The sequence below is a fragment of the Aspergillus viridinutans genome (genome assembly GCF_018404265.1).
Source record: "Aspergillus viridinutans IFM 47045 DNA, scaffold_1, whole genome shotgun sequence".
In the NCBI taxonomy this organism is placed as follows: domain Eukaryota; kingdom Fungi; phylum Ascomycota; class Eurotiomycetes; order Eurotiales; family Aspergillaceae; genus Aspergillus; species Aspergillus viridinutans.
This window is the reverse complement of record NW_025091217.1, coordinates 1,425,385-1,440,813: the sequence shown is the minus strand read 5'-3', so window position 1 is coordinate 1,440,813 and position 15,429 is coordinate 1,425,385. Positions and strand designations below refer to the sequence as shown.

The 15,429-nt window shown below is 56.2% G+C and overlaps 2 protein-coding genes across 2 annotated transcripts; one reads left to right on the top strand and one right to left on the bottom strand.

Moving 5' to 3' along the window:
* Positions 1-808: 808 nt before the first annotated feature.
* Positions 809-12,671, bottom strand: nrps12 (nonribosomal peptide synthetase fmqA; the record flags this gene model as incomplete). The annotated part of the gene is made up of 4 exons (XM_043265526.1): positions 809-4,207; positions 4,259-5,834; positions 5,891-12,147; positions 12,195-12,671. The coding sequence occupies 4 exons, from the start codon at positions 12,669-12,671 to the stop codon at positions 809-811; spliced, it is 11,709 nt and encodes a 3,902-aa protein (XP_043121461.1).
* A 720-nt stretch (positions 12,672-13,391) lies between these two features.
* On the top strand, positions 13,392-15,357 carry Aspvir_000389 (cytochrome P450; the record flags this gene model as incomplete). Its single annotated transcript, XM_043265525.1, has 8 exons — positions 13,392-13,656; positions 13,710-13,773; positions 13,825-14,086; positions 14,158-14,272; positions 14,330-14,421; positions 14,480-14,806; positions 14,870-14,980; positions 15,037-15,357. The coding sequence occupies 8 exons, from the start codon at positions 13,392-13,394 to the stop codon at positions 15,355-15,357; spliced, it is 1,557 nt and encodes a 518-aa protein (XP_043121460.1).
* Between the last annotated feature and the right edge of the window lie 72 nt (positions 15,358-15,429).

The window sequence follows — 15,429 nt, the reverse complement described above, 5'->3', positions numbered from 1 at the left end:
CATCAACCAAGACAATCGACTCTCACCTTGTTTAAATACTTTGGAATCTCGTCTAGACAATCAAAGCAATCAAAGCAATCAATGATGAAGGATCGGCCAAGGGTCTTGCAATCTTGTAGAGCGGCTAGCATAACGCCCTCGTTCAGCGCCTGCGCTGAATGGCTGGTGGAAATAAAGTAGGAGGGCCGACAATAATGCAAGGGCCCGCGATCACTGCAGGGTTGTCCCTTTGGAATCTGGCGATATTCTTGATGGATCGTGTGTGTTTCAGAAGTGCAGACGGACAGAATCCTCAAACACGGCTTCGTCTTGGCAGGATTCCGGCAATCCTTTGTCTGTCCTGATGATAATAACTCCAGACTGGACAATACGAGTCTGGCCCGACACCGGTTTGATGACTGTAGTCTTGCTAATAATCTAATTAATGTCGATGCCGTGAATTGGACATAATTAGCGGTCCCAGAAGTCTATTTTATTGTCGGTTTGAGATATATTGTACCTTGTGGATAGCTTCATCTCCACCAGAGTAGGATTGGCGCCACAGGATCGGGACATCGGGTACTTTGGCGGACAGCCTACGCGTGGCTTTTCTAATTGCTCTCATTCGCTTTTTGCTGCAAACCTACAGGCTCTGCATTCGAAAGAGCTCCTCAATTGCGAGCAGAGTACAATTTTGTCGTCAGCTTGGAATTGATATTGTCAAATCTCAAGACTGTATTCACAGGTAGTAATTTAGATATAAGCAGGAGATGGTAGAATGACTTCTAACAAGACTAGCAGGCAATCTATACTCTAGATAATAAAGATACTAAGACCAGAGGGGCAGAGGCAGGACCATATCTAGATTATCAGCAAACAACTCCAGCGTCTCGCAAAGGGCCTTGACCAACTCCTTGCCAGCATCCGGAGCCAGAACCCGACTATTCGCACAGACCTGCATCTCCAAATGACTCTGATGCGGTTCCGAAAAAACAAAAACTTCCTGGACGGGATCAAACTGCGGAAACAGCGAATACTCCACCTGGACATCCCCCTCCAAGGGCAGCTCATGCTGCAACTGGATATTCTGATGCTGCACGATGAACCCAAACTCGGTCCCCTCGGCCCAGTCCGTGCTCTGCTGCACGATATCCCGCAGCTCCATGTAATCATACTGCAATGGACGCACGTACTGGTCCTGGACGTGCTGGAGGAGATCCCGCACCGTCCAGGAGCGGTGGAGGCGGAGGCGCAGTGGGATGAAGTTCAAGCAGGGCCCTAAGATCACGTCGATATTCTCGAGCGGCATGCTGCGGCCGTTGACGGTTTGGCCGAAGGTGAGGTCGGTGCGGGACGTGAGACGCGCGACGTGGAATCCACATGCGGCAATGACGGGCGTGGCCATGGTGGGGCCCGGGGGAAGAGATGGCAGCGCGGTCTCTTGAACATGCCATAATGTTTGACCAGTCTGCGGTTGCACGTTGCACTCCGAGTTGAGTGGGAAAGGGATAGTCATCACAGCTCCATCCAGATATTCTCGCCAGAAGCTGAACCCGGCCTCGCCTCGCTGCACGGCTCGTTGGTAGATGACGTCTGAGAAGCCCGAGGTGGGAGACAAGGCGACGCCATTGTACGCGGCAGCCAGATCTTGGAAGAGACGCGGCATGGACACGCCGTCCCACTGCGCGTGCGAGATGCGAATCGTAAACAGATGGTCCGTGTCGCAACCAGAGACCAGGATGAAGCGGACGGGCAGCTCGCGGGCGATCTCAAAACGCGATCGATCGTCTTCCCACAGGGCTTGAGCTTTGGAGACGAAATCCCGGCCAAAAGTGTAATGCTCAAATGGTAGACGAACCCCTTCAAGGACCAGTTGCTCGTAGCTGCCGTGGCGGTCCAGGAAGACGGTGCGCAGGATACTGAAACGGGACATCGCCTCGTCGCACGCGGCACGGAGTCGATCGATATCGAGTCTGCCCCGAAGACGGAAGTTATAATAGTGCAGCGTGTTCCGTCTGACGAAAAATTCCTGGACCTCTGTTGCCGGGAATGCGTCGACGATCTGTACTGGAGATGGCACCATCCCTTTACTCAGTATCATATCAGAGAGAGCCTGGGGATCGGCGTCCACCACCCTCGACAGACTGAACGGCTCAAACTGTCGGACCGGGCCTTGCGCCAACGGAGCTGCCACGTTGGCGAGGAGCGTCAGCACCGGCTGGTTAAAAATGTCGCTGACGCCGACAGCGAGTCCGTCACCCCGGGCCAAAGCAGCCACCTTCATGGCATCAATCGAGTCGCCGCCCAGATGGAAGAAGTGATCCTGGGTGCCAATGTCTTCCAGCGGAAGATGGAGAACCTCGGCCCAAATCTTCTGCAATTGTCGCTCTGCATGCGTCCTGGGCTCTACTTTCGGGGCCTTCCGTCGGCGAATTGGGTCAAGCGCACCAGCCGGGAGACTCAAAAGGCCGTCACGAATGCTCCTTCGGTCGATCTTTCCGGACCCAGTGCGCGGAATTCGGGCTAGAGGTATGAAGATCGACGGCATCAGGAACGCAGGGACAGCCTGCCGGAGACGCGTCTCGGTGTGAGTTACAAAGGCTTGGAACTCGTCCGTGAACCCAGCCAGAACGTCCCCGGCTGCACTCCCAAGAGTAAGGCTTGATATCCATACAAAGGCCACAAGCTGCGGGTTGCTGGCCCCCGGGGGGATCAACACCTCGGCCACGACCTCGCTGGCACCAGCGCAGCATTGTCGGATGTGCTCCTCCACCTCGCCCAGCTCAATCCGCTGCCCTCGAAGCTTGACCTGATTGTCTCGGCGTCCGACATACGTCAACGTTCCGTCAGAATGCATCCTGACCAAGTCACCGGTTCGGTACACACCGTGACGGTCCTGGGGCGATCGGTGATGCTCCAGCCAGGGAAGCGATAGCCCAAACACCTCTGCCGACTTGGTAGGATCGTTAAAGTATCCCCTTGCGACAATCGGACCCTCGACGACGAGTTCTCCCACGGCACCGATCGGCACCAGCTGCTGCGGATTCTCAGGGCGGACAACCCAGCACACGCACCCCATCGGATGCCCTATGTTCGCGTGGTCGGTGTCTAACCTGACTGAACCCTGAGCGGTGGCCAGGACCGAGCACTCTGCCGGCCCGTAGGCGTTGATCAGCCGCACACTGCCCGCCCACCGAGCGACGTCCGTCCCCGTCATGCTTTCACCGGCCATAGCCAACGTGGACAGCGAGTCCAGACCGTCGGCGGGGAGCAGGCGCGCGACAGACGGAACCAGAACCGCATGTGTGACCCGGAGTTGCCTGATGGTCTCCGCCAGGTCGTCATGGCGCTGCGAGTCGGACGGGATGCAGATGCACCCGCCCGCAATCAGCGTCGTCAGGTGGTCCATGATACTCACGTCGAACGCGTACGACGAAAACTGGGCCACCCGGGCAGACGAGTCCAGCCCGAGAATGGGCATATGCGCCGACGCACTGGTGCAGTAGGCGCGGTGGTCAATCACCACGCCTTTCGGGCTGCCTGTTGATCCCGAGGTGAAGACGACATATAGCACGTCTTTGGGGCGGACGCGGGGGAGCAGCGGAGCGGCGGACGGCCAGGAGGTGTGGTTGTCGCCCAAGACTATGATATTGGAGGTTAATTCTGCGCTTAGCTGTGTATGGCTCTCCGCAGAAACGATCATAGGGTAATCGACCTTGCTGCAGAGCTCTGTCAATCGCTGATATGGGTGCGACGGGTCAAGAACAAGGAACGCGGCGCCGGATTTCATCACCGCCAGCATCGCCACGGGCGTCCAGCGCGATTTGGAGAAACAGAGTGGAATAACGACGCCTGGGCCGGCACCCTGCGTCCTCAGATGCATCGCCAGTTGCGACGAGCTCTGGTCGAGTTGGCGATACGTCAAGTCGCCGTCCCACGCGCAGACGGCCGGCCTGTCGCCGTGATGCTTGCTTATCAAGTCATGGACGCAGGCCTCGACGCTCCGAGGAACAGTCTTGTTCCGGCTCCAGAGCAGGGCTTTGTCATGTTCACTGCACAGCTCATTCTGCTGGACTAATTTCTGATCGTCGGCGATTATGGCTTGTAGAGCTTTCTCAAATGTTGCCAGGATGCTAGTCGCCTGCTCCTCGGAAACACAAGTCGTCTTGTATCTCAGCTGAACGTCGATTTCTGAGCCGAGGGCGTCTACCGATAGCACTAGATCGTACTGTGTCACTTAGTATGCAATTAAATAAACGGACGGAGTAGGGCACCATACCTCTGTTACCTCCTCCTTGCTCACCTTGCGAATTGACCTTGGCGTCTCCGTCTCCTCACCCCCCTGGTCCCTGCGTTGGACATCGACAATAGTATTGAACAGCGCCTGATTCGACCCTTGGACAATGCGGTGCATGTCCGACAAGGCGAACGTCTGATGCGCAAGACTGCCAAGGTAGTCGTCCTTGATCGCCTGGACAGCCGCATCGATTGTCAGCCCCTCGCTCACGGACATAAGCAGAGGCAGCACATTGAGCAACGGGCCTGCGATCTCCTCGACATTCTCGATGGGCAGGTCCCGCGCTGATTTGACATAGCCGAAACACACGTCGTCGGAGTAGGTGAACGACCGCAGGACAAGCGTCCATGCAAGGCAGATCACACTCCACGTAGACACGTTGCGAGTTCGGCAGAACGCATCCAGTCTGTCGCGTGCAGAGAGGTGTATGCGCGCGATGTGCTCGCGGTCTGATCGCCGCCGCTTCGTGAAATTGAGGCGCGGAAAGTGGCACGGCTGGACGCCGGAGAGATACGCGGTCCAGTACTCTCTGGCCTCCTCCTCCGGGGGCTGTTTCTGGCACAGGTATGAGATCACGTCCCGGAACGGAGGAGCCGGATGGGCCGACAGCTTGCCGTGATACGCGAGCTCGAAATCTCGGTAGATGATGTCCATTGTGGTGGCGTCCACCATGGCGTGGTTGATGCGGATGTGGCATAGAAAGGCCTCGTTCGTCTTGACCAGAGTCATTCGATGTAAAGGCCGGCCCTTTGGCCAGGGATGACGGTCACGCCCCGGGAGATCGGTGTGAGCGATGTCTGGAGTGACGCGTTTCAGGACTACCTGCACCAGGTAGGATTCGGATGACCCAGTTTCAACCACGACAGTACGCAGCACAGCATGCCGGTCAACCACCTGTTGCCATGCGTCTTCGATACGCTGTGCAGCACTGGCATGTGCTGTTGCTGGCTCAATCTTCCAGGTCACCCGGACATTGTAGAGGCCGCCGTCTTTTGCCTGAGAGAGCAGCATTCCCCGCTGAACGGGAGAACAGACGTACATGTCCTCCACATTGTCCGTCTGGACCCCAAGATCAGGCAAGGTCTCAAAGACCAGCCGGCCAAATTCTGCGTAGGGCAACTGCAACAGCGCAAAGTCCGAAAGCGTGGGTTGCGGCGGAGCGTCCGCTAAGACTCTGCACGCCTGAGCGAGGCCGTCCCTACTGGCCTGGATCCATGCCTTGATTGCCCGCTGATGGCTCATCCGGCGATTGTACATGAATTCGAACGCTAGGCAACCACGCTGCACCGAGATTGAGACATCAAACAGTGCGAGTCGCTCGATCCGATCCCCGGCATCGAGCGACCCAAGAATACTATGGCTGTCCGGCACAAACAGAGCATCGCGACGCTCGAATTGCTGATATTCTCCTGCATAATTCAGGACGATCTCCATGGGGCTCTTGGTCTCGAATCGAGCCCGCCCCTCGGGGTGCAGATACCGCGAGGTGAAGTACGCCCATCCTTTCTGCGGGATTGTGCGGCGCGTGTCTTTGACCAACCGGAGGATCTCGATGAGACTCGCGTTGTCGCTTACTTGCAACGACACAGGGAAGAGAGTGGTAAACCATCCCACTGTTTCGGACAGATCGATGGCAGCGTCCCACGGCTCTCGGCCATGGCCTTTACGAAGATCAGGGGTGGGCTTGCGCCGCGGTCTGGAAAGACGAGATGAAAAGCGGATAGCAGAACCGCATGGAAGATTTCCTCGGGGCGTGTATTCAATGCCACGTTTGCTGGTCCGAGCAGCTGCTGCGTGAGGTCGCTGCCCACGGTAAAATGTTCAACTATCCTGTCTCCCATCACGTTCTCCTGGCCCGCGAGTCCCCAGAAGGGTCGCGGATCGGACAAAGACCGGCTCTGTGCTTCTGCCGGTAATGCCGTGGCAGGATCCAGATGTTGCTGGCTGTACTGCTCCTGTAGCCGACACCACACCTGGAATGAGAGTGGCTGAGGTTTGTTGACTGCCCCTGTCGCTGTCGGATCCCCCAAAAATGCCTCCAGATCAGAGAGGATGATGCGCCAGGACACTAGATCCGTCACTAGATGATGTGCAACGAGAAAGAGATACTGGCCGTCGGACGCGGCACGTAGCAAATCGAGAGAGAAAACGGGTCCCGTCTCGATATTGATAGCTTGCTGGGCCCTCGCGAGGATATAATCCCATCCGTCGCGCTTGGACAGGGTATGCATTGTGCAACGATATGAGCCGTCGATCGTATCGGTGATCATTTGGCCCCATTGTCCGTCCGGTTGCTGCTTAAAGCGCGCCCGCAGCATCGAATGTCTCTTGAGCACCGCCCGAGCAGCTCGTTCAATGTCTCTCATCTCGATGGCGGAGGACAGACGCAGAAGAAAAGATTGATTGTACTGCTGACGCGGATCGGCCTGGATATCAAAGAACATTCTCTGGATGGGTGACAAGCCAAAAGAAACCCCTGGCACTTCTTCTGCCTCCTCTATTTCTCGCGTGCTCAGCTTCTGAACATGCTGGATGATCCTCGCGATGCTTCGATGGCGTAGGATGTGCTGGACCGAGGTAAACAGCCCCCTGGACCGGGACAGAGCCACGACCTGCATTGCGCTGATCGAGTCTCCTCGCAGATGGTAAAAGCTGTCATTGACCCCAATTTCCTCTGGTGCTACGTTCAGAACCTGGGCCCAGACCTCACGCATTGTCCGTTCTGCATCGCTCATGGGCGTCTGCCGATCCTCTACTTTCGGCTGGTATGCGGCTAGCTCGGCCCAGGACAACTTCCCAGCAAGCTCACGCAGGAAGCACCGGTTCGCCTTTCCGGAGACATTGGTTGGGATCCGCCGCAACGGGATGAAAACATCCGGGATCATGTACCGGGGTAGGAACTTGTCCAGGTCCTCCAGACACGCGGCGACCTGACCGTGGAATGCGTCTGTGACCGAGGCCAACGGACCGTCATCACTGTCTCCACTGGGGATTTGACATGGATCTTCACTCCAAATAAAGGCCACGAGACACGGCTGGCCCTGTGCCCCTCCCCGGGGAACGAACGTCTCCGCCACGACATCCACAATCCCCGGCATGCAGCAGCGGACGCCGTTTTCCACCTCGCCCAGTTCAACACGCTGGCCCCTCAGTTTAACCTGCGTGTCCTTCCTGCCGACATAGTGCAGCGAGCCATCGGGATTATACCGCACCAGATCTCCCGTCTTGTAGACCCGAGTCCGCGGACCGTCCCGGCGGATTTCCCGTAGCCACGCAGGGGGTTCAGCAAGGAACTTCTCCGCGGTCAACATGGTATTCCCCAGATAGCCACGGCTGACGATGGGCCCTTCGATCAGAAGCTCGCCCGTAGCTCCGATGGGTCGTAAATGGTCATGGTCCTCCGGGTCAACAATCCAGCAGATGGCGCCCATCCCCTTCCCTATATCGCGGGGATCGGAGCATTGGCCCACCTCCGGGTTGAGGGTGGCGCAAACAGAGCACTCGGCCGGCCCGTACTCGTTCATCAGCCGCGCGTGTTGTGTCCAGTATGCGATGTCCGACGCCGTCATCGGCTCACCGACTAGGATGACGACCTCGAACGGATGTGCGTGTGTCCGAGCCAGAGCGCGGGCCACTGAGGGTGTCAGGAACCCGTGAGTGACGGCCATCTCCTCAACCACTCGGGCCAGGTCGTTCTGGCGATCATGTTCCGAGGGCACGCAGATACAGGCGCCGGCCATAAGCGTGCTTAGCATTTCGATAATGCTGGTATCAAAGGCGTACGAGGCGAATTGAAACATACGGGACTGTGAAGACATCCGATGCCCGTGGATATGGAACTTGGCCCCGGCGCAGTAGGACTGGTGTTCCACGACGACACCCTTGGGGGTGCCAGTTGAGCCGGATGTGAAAACCACGTAGAGAGCCGTGCTGGGATGGACAACAGGGCCTCGCTGGTTCTCCAGGCAGGCGGGCAGTTGATGCAGGGTTGTTTGACTGACGACCCGGACCGTCAGTTGCAGGCGCGCCGCGAGATCCGCATTCTGCTCCGACGCCAGGATGACCGGGGAATTGGTCTGCTCGCAAATATCCCTCAGACGCTGAAGTGGCTGCGACGGATCGAGAAGGACAAACGCCGCGCCGGCCTTCATGACTGCTAAGAGAGCAACGATCGTCCACCGGGACTTTTCAAAGCAGAGAGGAACAAAGATCTCTGGCCCAACCCCTTGAAGCGCAAGCCAAATAGAGAGCCGGGTGGACATTCCATCTAGTTGAGCATAAGACAGGCTGCCGTCCCATGCATGGACCGCACACGCGTTCGGCGACTCAATAATGCGCTGCCGTATGACTTCGTGGACGCATTCCGGCTGACTCTGCGGTACGACACTACACCACTCCCTCAATCTCGCCGCGTCGAAGTCGCTAATTGGAACATCCAGAAGCTTGCTATGCGGATGAGCGAGGATATATTGGAGGACATTCCCAAAGTGACCGAGAATATGCTGCATGATGCTCGGCGGGATGACATCTGGGTCGAACTCGCTTGTGATATTGATATCCGCAGTTTTAGTGAGACTGCAGAGAAGAACGATGGCATATGAAGCAAACCCTCGCTGCACGGAGGCGCCGTCTTCGATCAGATGGAGGAATGATTCTGATCGATCGTCATCCTGCCACGCTGGTTGAACGACAAGATGAGTCTGGAAGCCGCAGGCGTCTTGGGCCTCCCGGCTATATTTCCTGATGTTTTGCAGGCCGGCCTGCTCGAACGGAATCATCTCGCTGGACTGCTGCTGGATAGCAGCCACCGCGTCCTTAACCGTGCGGTCCGGATCGATTTGGACTCGAAATGGAAGCGTACTGATCGTGGGCGCAGGTAGATTTTCCACATCGTCGACAGGTGCATTCCGTCCAGTAACCGTCACACCAAATACTGTATCATTCGCTGCAGTGTACTGGCTGATAACAAGGGCCCAGGCGAGTCGGATGAAACTCGACATCGTCGCGCCGGTGGGTGCATCTCCTGTCACTTGAAGCTGGAGCGACTCCGATGGGCATGGCCTGTAGTCTTGAGACGGCAAGGGAGGAAAGGTCTCTGCTTCCAGGCCGGCGAATTGGTTTTCCCAGTAGCTTTGGCTCTTGCTCCCCTGAGCCTCCCTGATGTACTTCACAAAAGCGGCAAAGGAATGCTTTCGGGGAGACTCTCCCTGATACACAGCGTGAAGCTGTTTGAGCCATAGACCAACTGCCCAGCGATCACACACAGAGTGATGCATTGTTAGGACCAGGAACATGGTCCTAGGATCCTCTCGGCCCCGGAGCACAGCGCCGCGGACCAGCGGATCTCCCAGCGTCATGGACGTGTAGCGGTCGTTGTCAAGATAGGATTGCCACTCGTCATCCGCATCCCACTTAAACTCTTCCTTCAGCACCACCTGGTGCATGCAATTTCCCTCCACCTGGATTATTCGCGTGCGCAAGATCGGGTTGGCGGCCACGACAGTGGCCCAAGAGGAGCGAAGACGGCTAAGATCGACCTGTCTGTCAATCTGACAGATGAATCGCGCGACATATGTCCCTGGCCTGCTTCCCCCTAGCGCCATCATGCCCTCCTGCAGCGGCGTGCATGGATAGATATCCTCGATCTGCTGCAAAGGAACATGGCATAGATCCGACGCTGCCTGGACTATCGTCTGTCTGGCCTCTGCCCGTAACAACGAAAATGGAGGGGTTGCATGATCGCGAGAGTTCAATTGCAACGAGGCCTTAGCCTTTTGGGCCAGCGTTCGCAGGTCTGGAGCATCGAAGATGTCCTTGACAGTGAGAGCCAACCCGCGCTGCCGGGCCAAGCCAACCACTTTCATCGCCTGGACGGAATCGCCCCCGAGCGCGAAGAAATTGTGTCCCATGCCGACGGCGTGCGGCGGCAGTTTGAGCAGCTCTGTAATCAGGCCATGTATCAGACGCTCGTGCGGTGTGCTGGGTTCAGTATGGCTGGCTGCGTTGCCCAGTCCGGTCAAGGCTGCCAACTCCCCACTCCGCAGAATTCCCACCTGATCACGCAGCTGTCTCCTGGCTATTTTACCGGTGACCGTGACGGGGAGCTGGTTCACACAGAGGAAGATATCAGGAACCATATACCGGGGCAGTTGACCTTGGAGTCTCCTCTTGGCAGCATCCGCCTTGGACGTGAACGCCTGATCAGGCACGGCGAAAATCGTCCGTTTTTGCCCCTTGTCTTTAAGCCCAGGAGCTTCGACTGGCTTTTGCTCATTCGGGACAAAGACAGCGAGGCGGAGCTGGTCTTCGTCCGCAAGGGTTATGGCATCCACCACGGCCCCACGGAGAGCCGGACTCCCATGCGCCAGGTGATGCTCGATCACGCTCAACGTGATCCGCTGGCCCCGGATCTTGAGCTGTAGGTCCTTGCGGCCGACATACTGAAGCGATCCGTCGCAATGGAAGAAGGCAAGGTCTCCAGTCCTATAAAACCTCTGCCTCTGGTGTTTGGTACTCGCTTCCTTCGGGGCCCACCTGGGATCGACCATGAAGCTTATAGCGGTCTTATGAGGATCCTGCAGATAGCCCTGTGCGAGACTCGGGCCTTGGATGACGAGTTCTCCCACCACGCCGATCCCCACGAGTTGATCGGGGTCGTGCGGGTCGACAAGCCAGCACGAACCGTGCTGTGGCATCCCGATGCTGCTCACTTTATCCTCGGCGTGAATCTGGGGCGATACGCTGAAGATACCGGCCCACTCGGTCAACCCGTAGCCCTGAAACAGCCGAGTCCTACCGGCCCAGAGAGACTTTTGCGACTCCTTCAGGGGCTCACCGGCCACCACGATAGTCTGCAGACTAGGGACGGCTTCTGGCGGGAGCAGGTCAAGTATGGTGGGCGTCAAGATTGCCCAGTTGACCTGCATCGTGGCGATCATGGTGGGCAGCCGATTCAGACGATCCGCATCCGACGGGATGCATACCGTGGCGCCCGCACACAGGCTACACCATATTTCAATCAGCGAGACGCCAAAGCTGAATGATGCAAATTGGAGGACGCGGCTGGACCGGTCCAGCTGCAGAGCTGCCGTCTGATTAGCGACACTGGCCAGCGCGGCATGATGCACCACGCACCCCTTGGGAGTGCCGGTGCTTCCCGAGGTGAAGAGACAATATGCCGGCCCAGCATAGTCAGACGGCTCTGAGAGAAACGGCTCGGTGCCGTAGTCTGGGAGGTCTGCCGTGGACGATTCGCTTACCCGCCAGCTGCAGGGCAAGCTATCTCCCAGAAGCTCGTGTTGCAAGGAAGACGCGAGCGTGATCTTAGGGTTCAACACTTTAAGAATGGCCTTCAGGTGATCCGGTGGATGAGAGGGGTCGAGAGGCACAAACGCCGCGCCGACTTGGTTAATGGCCAACATGGCGACGATGGGCCACAGCGATTTCTCGAAACACACCGGAATCATTACACCGGGCCCAGCTCCCAGCTCCCGTAGCTTGAATGCCCACCGGCGGGAGACATCCATCAACTGCGAATAAGTGAGGTCGCCATCCCACGAACAGATCGCGGGGTTATCTGGGTCTTGTAGAGATGTTTGGTGAATGGCGTGGTACAACGAATCCTTCGAGGAGAGACCGCCGGCCTTGTTCCTGTTCCATTCGTAGATCTTGGCCCGTTGTGTTGCACTCAAGGTAGATAGTCGACTGCTATCGAGCGCGTCTCCCTGGGTCATGCACTTGATTATGTGGATTATCGAGTCCGCAAGATACTGTGCGGAATCATCGCAAAGGATGCTCGTCCTGTGCAAAAGCCATAATGTCGGTAACTCCTTCCCAGAGCCCATATGCAACGTAAGGAGCACATCGCACGTCTGAGTCTAGTAAGTATTTGTACTGTTCTTGCAATGAACTGACTTACACTGTCTGATTGAGAAGTCGTCGTTCCTATACTGGGAATGCTTTTGGACATCGAGGTCGAACAAGGCGAGCAAATGACCAAACCCGTGTTGAAAGACGCAGCCTCCACTGCAGTTGTCGTCCAGAGGTCAGCCTGCAGCAACTCGCTCAGCGAGGTAGCTTGGCTGAATGACCTTGAGACTGTCCTCATCCGGCTCTTCATGCCCATTCCTGACGAGCAAGCCGAGTCCAACAGCGTGACCTGTTGGAGGCCCATATGGATTGTTCTATTTTCTGTGAACTGTTGTAGGATAACCGCCCAGACAACCATCAGGAAGTGATCAATCCTCAGAGTGTTTCGTTCACAGTACTCAGTCACCTCTTGTAACGTCTGAGAGCCAATCTGTCTTGCGTGGAGCGCACACTTGTCCTTGTCGCCTCGGCCATGGCTACGAATGGGAAAAAGGCAAGCAGAGGCAGACGGTCCTCCACGCGCCATGATTTCGGTCACACACTCTCTCGTCCAGGGAAGAAGTTGAGTTTTCCGTCCTGGGTGAGCGGAGTTGAATCTTGAAGAGTTGGAAGAAGCGAATCAAAATGTGACTTGCTTCTGTGATATCAGAAGTTACCGGTACAATGGTCGGTCCCCGCAACACTAATATAGGGATATTATAAGAGCGTGGCTGATCTCAACATAGCTGAACTGGATGCAGCTCATACCATCGGTGTAGAGGCTCGCATGAAGCCAACGTAGCATTCCATGGTTAGTCGGATGCACACCCCGAGGGTCTTTCCGAGTAGGACTCTTTTCGCTCGAGACCGTAATCCCTTGCATATTCCAGACGAGAAAGCCATCGTAATGGGCCAGCTACAATATATCTGTATGTATACCCGAGGTATACGGCAGGTAAGCGAGACAGCGAGACTAAGCACGTTCGCCATCTACGAGTGTAACTACAGTCGGCCATTCTTTTACAAGCGCTCGGTAAGGGGCCTGATCAGCATTTCAGGTAGATATGACGCGATTGGAATCAGTGCAAGGGATGGTGATACTGCTTGCCTTGGCTTTATGGTAGACATGGAAGAGCGACAGCAAGCATATTTTATAAAGCACACTATCCGGCAAAACCAATCCCCCTGTCTACTGTCCATGACGGATACAAGTAGTCTGCCTTCTTCTAGTTCTAGCGGGCACAGCCAGAGACTTCTCGCAGACGCCATGCACCACTTTCTCAACCGCACGGCACGGTGGCTAGAGGGTGTTTCCGACAGCCTCCAACACCTCGAGTGGTCTCCAGCTACAATCCTGACCGTGCTGTCCGCCTGGGCATTGGCTGTCGTAGTTGCACGGCTCGTCTTCCATCCTCTGAGAAAGGTGCCAGGGCCATGGATGGCCTCCCTCACAACATGGTATGAATTCTACTACGACGTGATCCTAGGCGGAGTCTACGTCAAACAAGTGCTGAAGCTGCACGAGAGATATGGTGATTTTGATAATTGTACTGTCTCCAATGAGGACCACTGCTGACTCGTCCAGGTTCTGATGTTGTTCGGATCGGCCCAAACCATGTTCATGTCAACGACCCTGATTTTCATCGAGTGTATGATGCAGCCTCATTTCGATCCGGGGATTATAGCTGATGAGTATTCAGAGTCGTTCGCTTGGGGTCTCCATACCTCAAAGCACGATTCTTCTACGCGGCAATCGGCAACCCGGAGTCGCTGGGCACCATGGTAGATCCGCAACTGCACCAAGTAAAGCGCTCCATCGCGGGCCATGCTTTCTCTCCCAAGGCCGTGGCACTGTATGTGCCGTATACTCTCAAAGTCGCCCGCCGGTGTATGGACTCGATGGCTGCCGATGCGCGGGCCGGCGACTCGATCAATATCAACTTGGTCACACAATCTGCCATGGTTAGCAGCCTCAACCCTCCAACCCCTTGGGAAACCGAACAGAGAAAAGCATTTATTGCTAACACTGCAAGGCCGACGTGGTGTCTATGGTCTTGTTCGGTCAGTCGCTGGGACTCACGCAGTGCCGCGACAGCCAACGTGCGGTCCTCGGATCGCTCAACCACTTTGTGAATCAAGTGCATATAGGTAGACTCACTGGCGCTGGGTAGGATGCAGATTGCAGATGCTTATACTGCCTGAAAGTGAAACACTTCCCTATTCTGTTCTCGTCCTTGCGTTTCGCCCCGAGATCTCTTGTCGCACGGATATCACCCGGCTATATTGGGCTCCGGAAGGTCATTTATCACCTGTTTGTTTTCCTCCTGCCAAGTGCCTGAGCTGAATATCTTCTAGACCGTTGCAACATACGTCCACCGGATGAAGCAGCAGAAGACGGCAGGTCCGGTGATTGCGGACGCTGGCTTCCCACCGCTGTTCGACTATCTCCTGACCCCCCAGCCGAAGAGCAACTACGTCGTCCCCCCGGCCGATGTGACGATTGACGAAGCTTCCGCAATGATGGTTGGTGGCGTGACGACGGCATACCCCCTGACCATGGCCGTTTACCTCGTCCTGAGCAACCGGGATGTATTCGCCCGGTTGCGATCCGAGCTGGATGAGGCAGCGCCTCACATCAAAGATGAGTCTAATATCAGCCATGTTTCTCAGCTTCCGTACCTGGTAGATCCCTCCCCTTGTTCCATTGATTGCTGGCTCCTCTGTCCATTACTGATTGTGTGTTAGAACGCGGTCATCAAAGAAACGCTGCGCCTGTATACTCCCTTCCCGGGCAATCTGCCCCGAGTCGTTCCCCCCGAGGGCGTCCGTATTGGCTCTCACTTTATTGCCGGCGGGGTATATGCATGTCAACCCTTCTTGTAGAGGCACAGACTCATGATCCTCTTCTACAGACATACATCTCCACCAGCCTGCATGCAATGCACCACAATCCCAAGGTCTACCCAGACCCGTTCCATTTCAAGCCCGAGCGATGGCTCGGGGAGCGAGGAAAAGCTCTGGATCCATATTTTGCCCCGTTCAGCAGAGGCGGCCAGAGTTGCATCGCGAGCAAGTTGGCATACTATGAGATGTACATTTTCCTTTCTCTCCTCTTTTCTCGGTTTGAGTTGGATCTGTTTGAGACGAGTGAGGCGACGATCGATTGGACGGAACACATCGTTGCAGCGACTAGGAAGCCTGTGAGGGTTAAGATTGTGGCGGAGCGCTGGTGACATTCCAGCCAGTTTGACTGCGTCGTCTGTCTTGTAGAAGTTGTTTCATGCACCTCTATATCCTTGCTTTAA